This window comes from Neolamprologus multifasciatus, chromosome 7, assembly GCF_963576455.1.
Source record: "Neolamprologus multifasciatus chromosome 7, fNeoMul1.2, whole genome shotgun sequence".
NCBI lineage: Eukaryota > Metazoa > Chordata > Actinopteri > Cichliformes > Cichlidae > Neolamprologus > Neolamprologus multifasciatus.
Genome location: NC_140445.1, coordinates 57,544,819 through 57,560,397, shown reverse-complemented (window position 1 = coordinate 57,560,397; position 15,579 = coordinate 57,544,819). Strand labels below are relative to the sequence as shown.

The window sequence follows — 15,579 nt, the reverse complement described above, 5'->3', positions numbered from 1 at the left end:
AAACATCTCAATGCAATAATGCAAACAATAAAGGACAAAAAGGTTTATGCAATGGAAGAGCATCACACAGCAAGAAGGAAACAGAGGACACAGAACAGTGAGTACTTGCCCCAAGAAGAAGCTGTAAAATCCCGGTTCAGAAGCAGGAGAAGAGACAGAAAAAGCTGCATCAGAATCAAAATGCAAGCAATTGTACAAAGAGTGGCGCACAGAATGTGTGCATGTTAGCGTGTGCCTGAGCTGTGTTTTCATGATTTATAAGCAACTATTACATTCGCTATGTACATTCGTTCTGAGGTGTTAAAAGAAGCAGCCAGTTTGCATTATACAGAGAGCTTTTGGAGCGCAGAGTGAAAAAATAAATAAATCGGCCAAAGAAAAAAACGAACATGGTGGTGGTGGGAGAGGGGTATCAAGAAGAATGAAGAGTGTGAGGTGAGGACAGGTTTATAGATAAGATAGAGAGACAGAGAAATAGGTTGAGAGTCAGGGAAAACAATCCAGGGTAAGGTACGTCTGCTTAAGGTAGGTCATCACCCTGTTAACAATTTAGGAAAGAAAAGTTGGACTTAACGACAGAAAGGAAGACATAATTGGCCAAAGAAATATTTTTAAAAGTGTAATGTCCAAAAAAAAAAAGAAAAAGGAAAAGAAAAACAACCAGTTTGGTAATGGAGATGATAATGAGGAGATGAGAGAAGCCCAAATGAAGGGAGTAAAGAAGGATGGAAGAGCAAAAAAAAAAAGAGATAAGATCAAAAGACCCAGTGCTTGGGCTGGGTATGTGAGAGGGAAAGCATGTGGAAGAGTTTGTGTGGGAGCGAAGGGTGACTGACCAGTGGGTTGCACTAGAAAAGAGAAACTCTGTAGGGATTTGGCAGTTTTGAGGAGTAAATACAAAGGAGTCGCTATGGTTCCAGCTATGAACAAGCAGTACAAAGCAAGTGGGGACACTCAAGAGAAAAACCCAAAGACAGTATGCATGGGGGTAATGATTTGTTTGCATGCTGGTTATCGTCGCTGTATATGTCATACTTACACATGGCTTGTTTAATATCATCCCCCAGTTTAGCTTGAATGAAGTGTTCACTGTATTTAGGCAACACAAGAGCCAGGCTGCAGAAAATATGATCACAGACAGACTCAAAGGTAGCATCATCTGAATAAAATTGTACAGTAAGTACGAAATTATACATTAAATATATAAAAAAAATAAATAAAGGATGCTTTCCAAAGAGTTGTTTTTCCGGAATACATTTATAATGGACTACACATGTGATCTCTTCAATGTATTTCTCATTCAACAGAGGCTGGTGTTAGAAACAAGAGAGTGACCCCTGTTGGCTTAGGTACAGCAGCATCTTCCAATATTTGATGTCTCAGTGCTAACTGGGTTTGAGCTTACATTAAACTGCTCGAGCATCCTTAAAAAAAAAAAATATATATATAATACAACATTTTTTGTAATATGTGTCACCTGTAGTCTGTTCCATTGACTGGTGCCCACGTGTAGGTCCTGATTCCACTATCTATATACCTCTGCAACACATGGTGCATACAAAAAAGAGAATTCAGAATTGTTCTGTAAATAGTAAAGTTATGTATCAAGCTCCCTTTTAGTTGTGGAAAAATAAATAAATTTGTTACAAAGAAACTATTTTCATCCCAAACCAGGAGCTCTGTCACATCATTAGCGCCTCACTTGTGGTGCAAAAATAGTCCAAAATATCCTGACGTAAAAGGACCTTCGTTATAGCAAGCAAGAACAAAAACTGTTTTCTTGTAGCAGGAGATAAAAATGTTTCTACATAAGTTGTAACTCTTTAAATGTTATAAATGTAAACATTTAAGAAAGCTTGAAATACATATTTATTCTGATGGCTGACTTAATATGTCAATATGGCTCAATCATTTTCAGTTACAGTAACTGTAGCTTTTCTCAGTGCCTCATTCATAAAGTTAATTATGAATGAGGGTGGCTGTAGCTCAGTTAGCAGAGCAGGTCAGCCACTAATCAGAAGCTCGGTGGTTCGATCCCAGCATGCCAAATATCCTTGGGCAAGATACTAACCCCATGTTTGCCTACTGGTGTTGGTCAGAGGGCCCGGTGGTGCCAGTGTCCGGCAGCCTCGCCTTTGTCAGTGCGCCCCAGGGCAGCTGTGGCTACAATGTAGCTTGCCATCACCAGTGTGTGAATGGGTGAATGACTGAATGCAGCGTAAAGCCCTTTGGGGTCCTTAGGGACTGAGTAAGGCGCTATACAAATGCAGGCCATTTACCATTTTAATATAATTTTGCATTGAAGATATAATGTAGCTTGTGGCTGGGTTTGTCGATTTTAAAAACTTCCACCAGTTACTGCACTGTAATATGTTAATCCCCTTCAGCATATTGCCTTACCTCATCCTGAGTTTTGACCAGAGTGTTAATGGTATGCTCTCCTGTTTCACCATCAATCATCATTCTCCTGATCTACACATCGAGACAAACAAACAGCACAGTTACACTTTTTAAAAAAAAAAAATCTGATTGACTGATAATAATAGATAATTTTAACAGTTTGTCTCATGGCTTCATATAAACAAGTTAGTCAGACAACCTGGAAAATCACTTGACGTGCTTCTATATACTACACCTCTATTTTGATGTCGTTCTCCAACTCAGCATCCAGAAAGTCCAGAGTAACAGGCTCCTGAAATTTAGGATTCTGTGGAAAGAATAATATTTCACTCAGAGAGAGGCGCAGTTTTAGATTAACTAAGGACAGCTTAATCGATCACACTGACAGGATCAGTGTAATCAAAACAAAAGAGAATTTTGATTTAACTATAGACTTTTGATTAGCTGAGCTCGAAATAATATATGAGTTTTGTAATATAAAATTCACTCAGACATATCAATTAATCTAAAGTCTACTGAGCTAATATAGAAAAATGTTCCAGGGGACCATTTTGCAGTTGTTATTCATCATCAGTCTACCACAGATTCCTCTGCATTTTGTAACTTGGATGGACAAGTAAGACAGTTTCATCTACATCAACCTTTTCAAAGTGTATCACTAAGAATAGTAAAGTCACCAAAAAGAATTATATTTTATTAATGCTGACATAAAATAAAACAGTAAAATCTGTCTTGTCTTATACACAGCTTTCTGCAATTTCCCAAAGAGTGACACGTATCAAACTAAAACAATTCTGCACAGTTATCATAGACAGTCTGCTTCACTTCATTATTTTCTGTTAATTTTCTTATGAGCAGTTTAGCTGAATAGGTTCATATTGTGTCGCTTCCCTTTGTTTAGCTTTTCTTAAAAGCTAATTTTATAGTTGTGAGCACTTCTGGTCTTCCATGTTTGAAATATGGCTCCCACAACTACTTATGTGTCTAAAGGGACTGGCTTGATGTGGTCAGAAAGGCTATACAACACATTATTCCATCATTTTAAAAGGTTTTATTCATATAAACGGCACAAAAAACCCTAACAAAAAATGTAAACATGTGCAAATATGCATTATTGTGTTTGTGTTTAGATACTTAAACAAGGAGACAACAACCTTAATTTTACCTTAATAACATTATTAACAAAAATGTGCTTTTTAGTAGTTTTGGGAACATTTTTAGAGCACGGTTAAAGATCTAAGATTTATGAAAAAACAGTTAAGGAGTAAACCCTTAAGTGGAAAAAGAAGATGGAATAACAGATGGTGTACTACAGTAATGGGTAGGTAGGCAGCAGATATGCATTTAGGTGTTACTAATACGAACGAGACATCAGTTATTTGAGATGTTCTTTTTGGGTCCGTTCATGAATTTTCCTCAACACATAAATCTAGTTAAATCTTGGGAATAAAAAATAAAGGCTAACATATGGTAGCAGTTTGACAGCATATCTGACATCAGACACAGCTAAATCAGATTTGATACAAAGTGACACTGAACTCTATGAATGTCCTCTCTTAAAAACCTTATACGTCTGAGTGGCTTTATGGTGGTATAAAATAGTAGCAGTAATCTTGTGCTTCTCTATAAAACAGCAGTACATGGAATCTGATACCAGCGTGTCCTTCATAGTTCTTCACTCAAAATAAAGGGTTGGGTGGTGAGAGCATAGCAGTGTTGAAGTGATGTTTTCTATATAGATTCTTGCACGGTGGTATACATTGTGCAAGCCGTACTGCAGCTCAAAACACACAGAATTTGACTGTAAAGTCGGCTATGGTGGATACAGAGGAATAACTTTGCTTTTTTTTAAGTTTTAAAATGAAGTATGATTTACTGTGGCAAATGCACATGGACAAGAAAAGCAACTAACTAGAATAATCATTTACACTAAAGGGCATCAGTCAAGGTTCTTACATGTAAGTGAAATAAATTGAAGCAACAAAGGAAGATGATGACGACGAAGCATCTCAGCATGAAAACGAGAAAAGAAAGAATAAAAGATCAAGAGGTACAACACTGGGTGATACAGAATGAAACATCAAACACGAGTTAGACAGGAAAGGAAATGAAGAGAAGGGAAATGGGAACGGTGGATGGTGGGAAAGGCAAAGAAAAAAAATCAAATGAGACGTAAGGAGTTAGAAAAGAAAGGATAACAAAGTAGGGGAGCGCTGTATGTCAACAATGTAGTGAGCAGAGATGGGGTGTGAGATCAGAATGAAAACACTCTAGCAGCAGGGTAGGTCTGCGTGATGAATATGAAATATGCACAAACATAATCAAATACAGAGAGAGCCGAGGCAGTGTGAAAGACAGAGAGAGAAAAAGAAAGAGAGGGCCCCATCAGTATTCATACAATCTCCCATTCAGACAATAAGCCTTACATACTGTATTTAAAAAGTGTGTGGTGGGCTGATGGGAAAATAGCTTGCTTGAATGCCACGTGAACATGAGGTCATTCAGAGAATAGCTTTGATGCTTATGTATGGTTGAGTACAGTATGTGTGTTATTACAGTAAGACTGCTTTAGGCTTTCATGCCTTTTTATACAGATTTGAAGAAATCTAAACTCATATCGTCACATTACTGATATAAAAAAGCAGAAAACAAGTAAAATGATAAAACAGTGTCTGCTTCTGTGTAGTTGTTAACCTCACGTATACAAGTACAAGCAGTCATGGAAATGTTGGAGAATAGCAAATGCAGCAAATACACTCTCTACAAAGATTAAAAAAATCATATGTCTAACTTTTTGGATTAACTTCACTGTATATTTTTATTAATCTAATGCTGCCATCTTTCAGTTTAACTAAAAATAGTGGCATACGGCATCTATATGTTTTAAACGACTAACTATTTTTCACTTTTGTCAGAACCAGCGTTGAGACAGAATAAACCCACACTGATGGATGGTGCATAATGGCAAAAACAAACAATATATATAGCAGCAGAGCAATAATCACAAGCAACAGAATAAAGTAGAGAATAAAGGCTTCCGTATAGGCGATTCAGACAGAATTGCAAACTACTAAAAGGAGCAGTAATACCCTCTGCAAAAGGTGATATTTACCTGTGGTTATTGCTTCTTCATCACTGAAATCTCTTCATCTACAGAAAATACTACATCTACTTCTGCAAACTACAGTGCATCTACTTTATCTCACCTCATGAAAAGTGACAGCATACTTATTATTGAGTCTGAGCTTCCTGTTACGGATTCTTTTCTAGGAAATTTATGAAAAAAGATACAGAGATACACTTTGATTTCTCTGACGTTTTTTGAGATGGAGGAATTATTTTTGTTGTTGAGACTAAAAAGAAAAAAGAAACATCCACAAGGTTGCAAAACAGATCAAACAAACACTATATAGCTTTGCAATAAGCACAATAACAGAAATACATCAAGATTCATAAAAATACTCAGTGCTGAGGTGGTATAACCTTTTTGAGCCCAGGGCTGCCTTATTTTTCTCATGTTTACTATTTAAAATAAGTGGCTCCATACATGTTTGTCTTAATGGAGCTGAGTGTGGACAGTGGATTGATAGCGCAAGTGCGTCTTAAAGGATTTAAGAGTTGCTTTTCTAAAGTTCTGGGCAGAATATTGCCCTTATGGAGGCTCTGAGTGTGTATTTGCCTCAGGCTGAAAGTAGTGAAATGCACAGAGATTTGCTGAAAAGTAGGCAGAGACCATCTGTGAGGTTATTGCTAACTCATAATGGGCCACATCTTAATACATGCCTGTGGCAAGAAGCACTAGTGCTTTTCTTTGAGGAATTGCAAGATGAATCGGAGCCTTTGACAGGTCAAAAAAAGCAGCTTGAAAGTTAGTATGCTCGGTGGCATCCTGGTTGCTTTATATGGAAGCGTTTCCTTCATATTTCAGCTTTAAATATATATTATCTAATTTTTTAAAACTAAAACATTAAATTATTTTTTTATTGAGACTGAATGCAGTAATTGCTACTCTTAAAAAATATTCTTTGCCAAGTCTATATATCTATTTAATCCCATAAGGGGAGAGTGACCTTCTAGCCAATATCTGAGGACTGATGATAGCAAGTCATACTCTAACAGAGGGATAGATTCTCTTTATGAAGACTGATGAGGTGACGTGGTGAACATGGGAAAGTTTGAAAGAAGACCGCACCATATGCTAACCAGAATAATATTTACTGAGTGCAAACAGTTACTATGAAACCATGATAAATAGATATAATTTAATGCTTTCAGATATGGACCTACTCAGCCACACAAAGTTATGTACAAGATCAGATGCCATACCTTTGGCTGGAGATTGGGGTGCAGCAGCACATATCCATTGGGATCTATGGCAAAGTAGTAACCATTTGGACCAATCTGATGAAAAAAAGAGGTACAGAGGAAAGGGAATATAATATGTGAGTCCATAAAATCCCGTGATTATGTTAGATTTTTGACATGTCAAGGCACTGTACAAAAGAGCAGCTCCACTGGTCCAAAAAACATGAGTACACCATGGAAAAAGGACCAGTAACTGATAACAAAAGCAGTCTTATCAGTGCGTGACCTTTTTTAAACAGACTTGAAAAGAACAAGCCATCTAATGAATCACATCACTCACTAATTGCTCCAGAGGGAAACATCCGAGCAAGTGCTTTACAACTGAGCAAGTCGTGTAAAGTTGCTCCTTTACAACAAACGCATTTGTCTCCATGCATGTGATCACACACGGGTATGGGTGGTACACTCACTGTGAAGCGTGGTGTGAGCTTCTTGATGTCATCAAGAGACACGTCAATCGCCATTACGCCAAGAATCAACTGATTCTGGTGCTAATGGGAAGTATGAGAGAAAAGATAAGGACAGATACGAGCCCTCACGTGATGTGTTCATGCATTCATTTACTATACCTCCTCGTTTCTTTTATCTATGGTCTTGGTTCTGTTGAAGACAGGTAGCGTTCCAGTGATGACGAGACCAAGCTCCTGATCGAGAATAAAGCAAAAGCCCTATTTAGCAATATTCTTGAGCAAATGGGACTGGGAGCAAAATGGGTGATTTAAAAATAATAATAATAATAATTTGTAACATAAATTGCAAAATACATACCAGAGCATCAAGGTATACGTTAGTCCACTGGACTTGTTTGGCCTGCTTGTCTGCTAGAACCATAGGTCTTCCCAGGACATCTAGATATTCCTAAATTGGACACATAACATCATTTAATACTGCAGATTCTTTCAAATAAAACATATTCGTTCATTGTTTAACATTAATTAATGTTAAACACAAAAAGAATCACCTGTGTGTTTATTCTGATGGCTCCAATGGATGGAATCTCATAGAAATAACCTGGATAGATGATTAGGAAACAATAGATAGTGTGTAGGTATGAATAAAACACCAAGTAGGAGTAAATGATGCAGGGTGTAAATCTGCAGTTTAATTTACTGCATCATAACATTTGATTGTGTCAGCTGAGTTACAAGACACAAATAAATAGATGAAATAACTGCCATCCAGATTTCTTGCTTGTGCAAGAAATCTCTGAAGAGATTGTTTACTGATTAGTCTCACAAGGCTCATTAAAGACAGCCATTCCTGTTAAGATTTCCGTCATCTGGCCAAGGATGTCCTGTGCTCATGCTGTGCCCTTTGAGCATTTCTAGCATGTTTTATGGTGTCCTTAAATATTCCAAGTTAATCATAGAAATAATTCTTCAGTAGAACATAATGTTATCTAATACTAAGAACAGATTAAGCACAGATGCATGCTGGGATCAGTGTTGTACCTTTGTTCGAGCAGGCCATCCACTGAATGGGTCCTTTGTCATAGTTGTGCTGTCCTACTGAGAAGGTGAAGATCCTAACCTGAAGCATAAGGTTAAAAAAAAATCTCTCCATGTTACCTCTTACAATGTTGAAAAACCAACAAAGAAAAATTGTTTTACAAAAAGTTAATGTAAATACTTGTAATTATTAATCAATTTAACACATTTAAAGCTGAACACAAAATAAAGGGGAAATCTGTTTTTGATCATGTGACTTTGAGCATCATATGTAATCTTTTTCCTGTTTTGACATGTTGAAATGTGATGCAACCTTGTGTAAATCCTTGTGTGAATAAATGAAATGAGTTACAGACCATTTAGAACCTGTATTTATTTGAAAATAGTACAAAAACAACATGTGAAATGATGAAACTCAAAGAATTTTGGAAAATGTGGGGACCAGGAGAGAATAAAATAAATAATTTGTCAGACCACAGGAAAGTTTTCCATGTTAAATGAGTTTGAGCTCAAAAAACGTTGAGTTTCAAGTTTTATTATCACAAATGCAATGATCTGGTTTTTGCATGTTAATCTAGGAGTTTACATTTTTAAGGAAGCATAAAGCAGGAAATGGAAATTTCATACTTTAGCCTGGTTCATTTGCAGAGGCATTCAGTTCTGCTTTTGTTCATATGTTGCACAGCTATTTCGGAAACTGTGTGAAGCCTTAGTTTCACACCCTCATCTGCCTTGTGAAGAAAATTTTCCATAAAGAGAATGTGCACACAGAAAACACAACCCAAAGGGAGTTCCAAGAGGTAGCACACACACAAGTTTGTTGGTGTGTGTGTTTGTATTGTTCATAATGTGTGTGTGATGTAAATCTATTTGCTCCCACTTCCACTGCTGAACATAAAGCAAGTCCCCAAAATGTTAATCCTTAAATTTCAAAGTATGGCAGAATTAGTTTGAGAAAGTAAGGAATTTATGCAAGTTAACTGTCCTCTATAATGATAGAAACGTGTGTGTATGTGTGTCTTTTGTATACCTTTTTGTCAGCATTATATTTCTCCAATATGGCCTGGGCTCTTTCCTCTCCTCCATCAGTGAACAGCATGATAATCTTGTTGCAGTTTGCTCTGCTCACATTAGTCTATCAAAGAAAATAAACCTGGAGATTAATTATTTGTCATGTTTTTAGCCACATATGCTGTGGGCACATGGATCAATTACTCTTTTGGAGAAAAATATACAGGCATTCACTAAAGCCTTTGCTTTGCATTGTTGCTTAGATAAGATTTTATCTAGCATTTCCATCAAAAACACCCATTTTGGATAATCAATACTCCACGCAACTTAAAAAAAATTGTTAACCCTCTCAAGGCAGGCGTTGCCGATTTGCAACAGTTAAAAACTAACAACCTGATTACCCCACATACATATTTTATGAGTTTTTTTTACTCAGAAGTACCACTGCAGGACTTGGTTGTGCATTAGCAACAAAAAGTTTAATTTGAGCCTGAGAGGGTTAAAGGCAATTTTCTTCTATCCCGGAGAAAGCCTGCATGTTTTTATACTGTTAGGAAGCCTGGGTATTGTAGGAGTCTCAGACAGCAGATTTAAGCCCAGGATCTTCTTCTTTTGTGAAGCAACAGTGTGAACCATTCCACCACAATGCAGCCTCTATCTATGAAGATGACATATATATATATATATATATATATGTATGTATGTATATATGTGTATATATATATATATATATATATATATATATATATATGTATGTATATATGTGTATATATATATATATATATATATATATATATATATATATATGTATATATATATAAATGAGTAGACAAATCCTACGTTTTTCGCCCAATAGATAAAACCTTTTGTTATGAAGATCCACCTGCTTTTCATATAGTGACATATATTTTTGCTTTGTCCAGCAGAAAAGGTTATGAACAGCTGCTTAGATTCATTGGCAGAAATTCTAAGCATCTTACTCAGAATCCTATCAAATATGCACTACTTCTAACCTCCTGCATTAATAGTATTCAGTAAAAAGTAAGGGATGGGATTGAATAGTCAATTTCAATTAGGAAAGTTCATAATTGAGGGAACTGTCCTGGAAGTTTCTGTGTGTTAGCTATAATAAGAGGTTTGAAATCTCTAATTACACTGAAATGTGCTTCAGTGCTTCCTTTATTAGCTCCTTTGGCACCGGATAAACTGAACCATCCTTTATGACAGGAAATGAGACAATAACATCCCAAAATTTATAGCATCAACAAACCTGACAAAGTGGCACAGATCATGAAAATGTTAATTAAAAGCGTTTTAAAAGCTATTTCACGCGACAACCTGCTGATAGGTTTTGAATTTTCAACAGCAGGCTGTTAAACCTACAGGTGGACTATGAACATTACACTGCTGCAATAAAATCTGCTTCTTGCCAACAATGCATGAAGAATGTAGATTTATACAGACTCAAATCGAGATTATGAGCTATAAAATTGATTGAGGTGCATTTAAGGTTGGAGCCAATTTTACTTTATTAGTAGAAATTCTAAACAAGGGGGAGAAAACGAGTTACACTGGATCACCAAGACGCACATTTTGTAGTCCATCTTATGGACTTTATAGTGTCACATTATTAAGGAGTCGGCAAAATTGCAGGTGCATTTGCATCTCTTTTCCTGAGTCGCTATAAATTCTCCTTCACACCTTTCTCTGACCTCATGGATTTTTCTATCAGATGAAGGAAATGTGTTCAGGAAATAGCAGTAGGAGGTAATATTTGGAAATGTTCAATCATTACTGAGGTTCTCATCAATCAAATGTAACATTGCATTATTTCTTTCACTGACCAGGCAGTTGAGGCAACACATTTAACCAGCAGATGGCAGTAAAACACAACAATCTGAAGCTGTCAACAAAAATGGAGGCAACACTCATTCAAAACTTGCTTTACAACTTGTGCACTCTCTCAGCCCAAAGTCAGACAAAATAACACGTTTTTCTTACCGCAGAGAGCTGCTTAAAAGCAAACTCAAAGCCCTTTGTGTAGTCTGTAATTCCTTTAGCGCTGATGTTCTGCACGGCATCCTTCAGCAGCTTTTTGTTCCTCACGTTGGCTTGAACCAGACGGTCGAAGCACGCCGTGTTTTTCACCAGTGTGTTAAACTGGGTAACAGACAGGACAGGAGTTATGACCTGAAATTTATTCATACAATTATAACGTGTGTGCAAATTCAACGCATCATACAAATGCAGCACACGCACACAGACACACAAACACTACCACCTGGCCTTGGCTGTTATCAGGCAGTGGTAAACAGACACATTCATCAAGCTCCACTAATTGCTTCACATCCTCAGAGCTCAACGATTTGGTACCCATGGAAACAAGATTCTGTTATATAGAAACGAGCTTAGGCAACCTCACCGTCTTTTTTTAAAGGTGAGACTTGCTTATTTCCACCTCACAGTGCACACATGCACAAATACTCCACCCCCCCCCCCCCCCAAAAAAAAGAGGTACGTTTGAGTTTGCTTCAGGAGTGCCTAGAAGTGAGGAGGAAAGGCATTTTAAAAGAACTCCCAATGGCAATAAGTAAAAAGACAGAATAAATTAAATACACAAAAAGAACTTCTAATGACAGCGCGGGAAGGGCATGGGACAGCAGAGCAGCCAGCTGTCCCATTCCCAGCACATCTATTGTGTAGCAGAACTCTTCTGAAACAATACTGCACCTCATCGATCTCAACTAATCAATGCATCTCTGTGAGATGGCCGATAGGGAGGCTGAAACACTGATGTACAAAGACAAGCAGGGAGGCAAAAAGAGCCCTGACTATATGTGTACCTTGATCAGTATGTGTGCATGTGTGTCTGTGTGCGTTTCCAGGGAACCAGGCAGCCTTGAAGTTCCTTTTAGAATGACAATAACAGACATACACATCTCTGCTGGACCGGAAAGCAATACAATATTGGCTATGGCACACGCACAACACAAAACACCAAAACACACAATGGAAGTTCACATGACTGACTGTGTAGAGCAGATGGGAATCTGTTATCACATAATCTATCTAAAGCAGAAGTGAAGAAGGTGGGTCTAGCATGTGGGATGGTGAGGAGCAGAAAGTGAGAGGAAGAGAACGTGTGTGTGTGGTGGTGGTGGTGGGGGGGTTAAGCACGAATGTGAGGTGTTTGCCTTTAGAGAATAATGATCCCATAAAGGGTACGTGACAGAGAATTATAGTTTTATCTGATTTAATTACTTTATTAAACAAAAATAAACACTGCTATACAGAGACCTGTGGAATGACTAAGAAAAAGCCATATTCTTTCATTGTAAGACTACATTTTTGGCCCTGCACATGAATGTGAACGCAGTCTACCGCAAATTCCACTATTCTGCCGTGATCCTATTACAACGGCTCTTATATGTGTGTGTGATGGTCCAGGCCTTGGGAATGGATTAGTGACGACACAAGAGAGAAGACTAATCTTCAAGCTCTAATCCCAGCGGACTGTCTTCTATTCTGGTTTACTACTCCGGCATGCTCACTGGACTGACGCTGGCTAAAAGATTGATGCCGGCAAAACATGGCTGAGCAGGCTGGATAAATGTGGTGGAGGCTTGTGGTGCGAGAGGTGTGGGAAAGAGAGAAGACAAGGGTAAAAAAACAGAAAGAGAGAGAGAGAGCAAAAAAGGAAAGGAAGAGAGGCAGCCATCAGCAATCGTCTGACCTGACCTGCTATGAAGAACGAGCGCGAGCATCTTCCGTGACCAAATGCCAACTTAGTCCCTGGGCTACTGATAATGAGGAGGGATTTGTGGGTAATATCAGACACTAATGATTTAGTGACAGGTAACAACACCCTGAAGACCAGACATCGGGCAGTGGATATGTGTATGCATGTGTGTGTGTGTATGTGTCCATGTGTGTGCATAAATGAGTGAATCAATGACAGAAAGAAATAGATATGGTGAGGGGTGACTGACAGAAGGAATAATGATTTTTGCTGAAACAGGAGGAAATTGACACTGACTTACCATTATGTAACTGATATATTGCAGCAGGAATATTATAAATCTATTTCATTTTGACTTTAGCTGTCTTGTTGTTTTTGATAACCTTCCTGTTTGTTATACTGACATTATGCTTAGCAAATAATATTGTTGACAGCTAAAAATACAAAACTGCTAAAAAATAGAAATGTAAAAAAAGACAGACTGGAACAATAAAAACAGGTAGCCGTATGATATTACAAGTTCCAAATAAGCCCTAAGAATTATTGTTAAAATTATCAACCAAACTTTAGTTATATATTTAGTTATATAAAATAGGTATACTGCTGGCTTGTTTGAGTTTTAATAGTTGTCTAAACTGCAACAAACCTAAATGAAGTTTTTAGTACCTTGATACAACCAGGCAAGTTCTTTGGACTATAGATTCATCATATCTCATGCACTGTACTTTTAAAGGGTTCAAGTTCAAAAGTCATAAAACTGAGTCAAAACTGAATTGGATTTTAGTGTCTCTACAAATCTCTCACCATCTCATTTTACACACACATGCACGCGCGCACACACACACACCAACAGTAGCCAATAATTGCACATCTTTGCAGAATCAAAAGTCCACCATGAAACCGAATACATTACGTCCAAGACAAAAGGTCCCTCGAGAGAGGAAAGAGAGTCAGAATGGCTGTCATTTGCAAGGAGAACGAAGACAGCTCCAATCTCTATAAAGACCTGTCTTAATAAACACCTCCACAGGCACCCATCTACGCATCACACAATCTCCTGATTGGCTCTATTCAAGTGTAATCACAAGTGTGGAAAGCTTAGAATAGATGGCCAGAGAATGAAAAGCTGTAGAGAAAGAATGTAACGGAAGTGATGGGTGGGCGAGAAAAGTAAAAATGAAGGTAAAAAACAGAAGGAATAGTGAGAAGAGGAATGTTTCTTGGCTGTGTATAGAAAAGTGAAGGCATACAGTGTAAAGGAAGGGCATTCATTGACACAAAGAGATGAATGGAGGTATATGGTGAAATGCTGACAGGAATTGCATGGCTCAGTGATGAAAAGAACAAATGATGGAGAGAACAAGAGGGTGATAAATGTTTCCTGGGGTTCACTTCAGTCAGAGGTGCAGCTTTAATTCCTTTAGGAGCGTTGGGAATGGACATACACAGCCACGGCCACATTTGAGGGCCTAGAGGTGGGGAGGGGCCATGTACTGCAGAGTTTTAATCCTGTACACCAAATAGAGCAGTGGGTATTTCATTAAAGGCCTGTTTCATGGTGGCCAGACCAGAGAGAAATCCATATTTCGTTACTGGTCATCCATCTCTCTGCCTCTCTTTTATTTGTGTGTATATGTGTGTGTCTGTGTATGGGCATTTGTTGTGTATGTGTAAAGATGTATGTGAATGGATACGAATTGGGTGTAAATTCTGAACCCCCCCCCGTCACATTCAATAAACAGACCACCCAACATTCAGCAAGTGGGCAGTCTAATAATACTCACACTGACTACGTTGACATAGTCATCGTCAGAAAGAGTCTCCAGCATCTCGCTGACAGAGGTCCTGATCAGTTTTAGCGTCAAGCCAGACACACTCCCACTCCTAAAAAAAAAAAAAGCAAGAAAGAAATACCTGACAGCTTCTCACAGCAATCTGTCTGCTCAGTTCTTGTCCTGTGAGATTTTACTCGATGTAATTAGAACTGCTTCTGCCTTGGGAAATACATTACACTATGTGGCAAAGCTAGAAAGGCATGCATTTCAATCAGGGGAAATCATGATGGATGCAGGAAGGTTATGGATCAGTAAGATTATCAAACAACTCACGCATCCACGAGAATTAGCATATCTTTCGGTGAGGCGGCTCCTTGAATGTACCTAGATGGTCATAAATGAATGCAAACACATTTCTGGACTGAGACACATACACTCTGAGGGCCAACCATTTGCATAATCATTTATGCTGAGAAAATACAATAACACTTAACACACTTGAGTCATATTTTCATTGTCATATTAATATAAGACTGAGCGATATGGATGGCATTATGTTAATAACTCAATGGCAATGATTTAAAGATGAAAAAAGGTCAAATCAGTAGCTATTCAAAGCAATCAACAATTAGCTGTTTTTACAAATTATTATTTTTAGAGCAATACAAAACTTTTTCACAAAAAAAAATCTTTATTCCTGTAGTGAATACAATTCGTCTGCTGTGTGAATGCACTCAAATTTATACAACCTGCATGGCACAATCAATTAAAGACTAAAAAATTGATTCTCCAAATTTGCACAGTAATAATAATCATAACAATATTCCACTGAAATGCAATA

General features: G+C 37.7%; 1 protein-coding gene across 8 annotated transcripts in view; it reads right to left on the bottom strand.

The window, feature by feature from the left end:
* LOC146515618 (voltage-dependent calcium channel subunit alpha-2/delta-1) overlaps positions 1-15,579 on the bottom strand; it is a 77,702-nt gene that overhangs the window by 22,491 nt on the left and 39,632 nt on the right. For 4 of the 8 annotated variants that reach the window (XM_085164501.1, XM_085164496.1, XM_085164498.1 and 1 more), the window contains exons 9-23: positions 15,072-15,122; positions 14,748-14,847; positions 11,226-11,384; positions 9,244-9,348; positions 8,217-8,295; positions 7,727-7,776; positions 7,534-7,623; positions 7,335-7,409; positions 7,176-7,256; positions 6,727-6,801; positions 5,607-5,666; positions 2,636-2,692; positions 2,401-2,472; positions 1,478-1,539; positions 1,040-1,116 (exon numbers count right to left, since the gene is read on the bottom strand). In XM_085164501.1, the coding sequence (XP_085020627.1) occupies positions 1,040-1,116; positions 1,478-1,539; positions 2,401-2,472; positions 2,636-2,692; positions 5,607-5,666; positions 6,727-6,801; positions 7,176-7,256; positions 7,335-7,409; positions 7,534-7,623; positions 7,727-7,776; positions 8,217-8,295; positions 9,244-9,348; positions 11,226-11,384; positions 14,748-14,847; positions 15,072-15,122 (1,193 nt within the window). Of the gene's footprint in view, positions 1-1,039; positions 1,117-1,477; positions 1,540-2,400; positions 2,473-2,635; positions 2,708-5,606; positions 5,667-6,726; positions 6,802-7,175; positions 7,257-7,334; positions 7,410-7,533; positions 7,624-7,726; positions 7,777-8,216; positions 8,296-9,243; positions 9,349-11,225; positions 11,385-14,747; positions 14,848-15,071; positions 15,123-15,579 lie in introns of all 8 variants that reach the window. The other 4 variants (XM_085164497.1, XM_085164502.1, XM_085164499.1 and 1 more) reach the window with 2 other exon arrangements.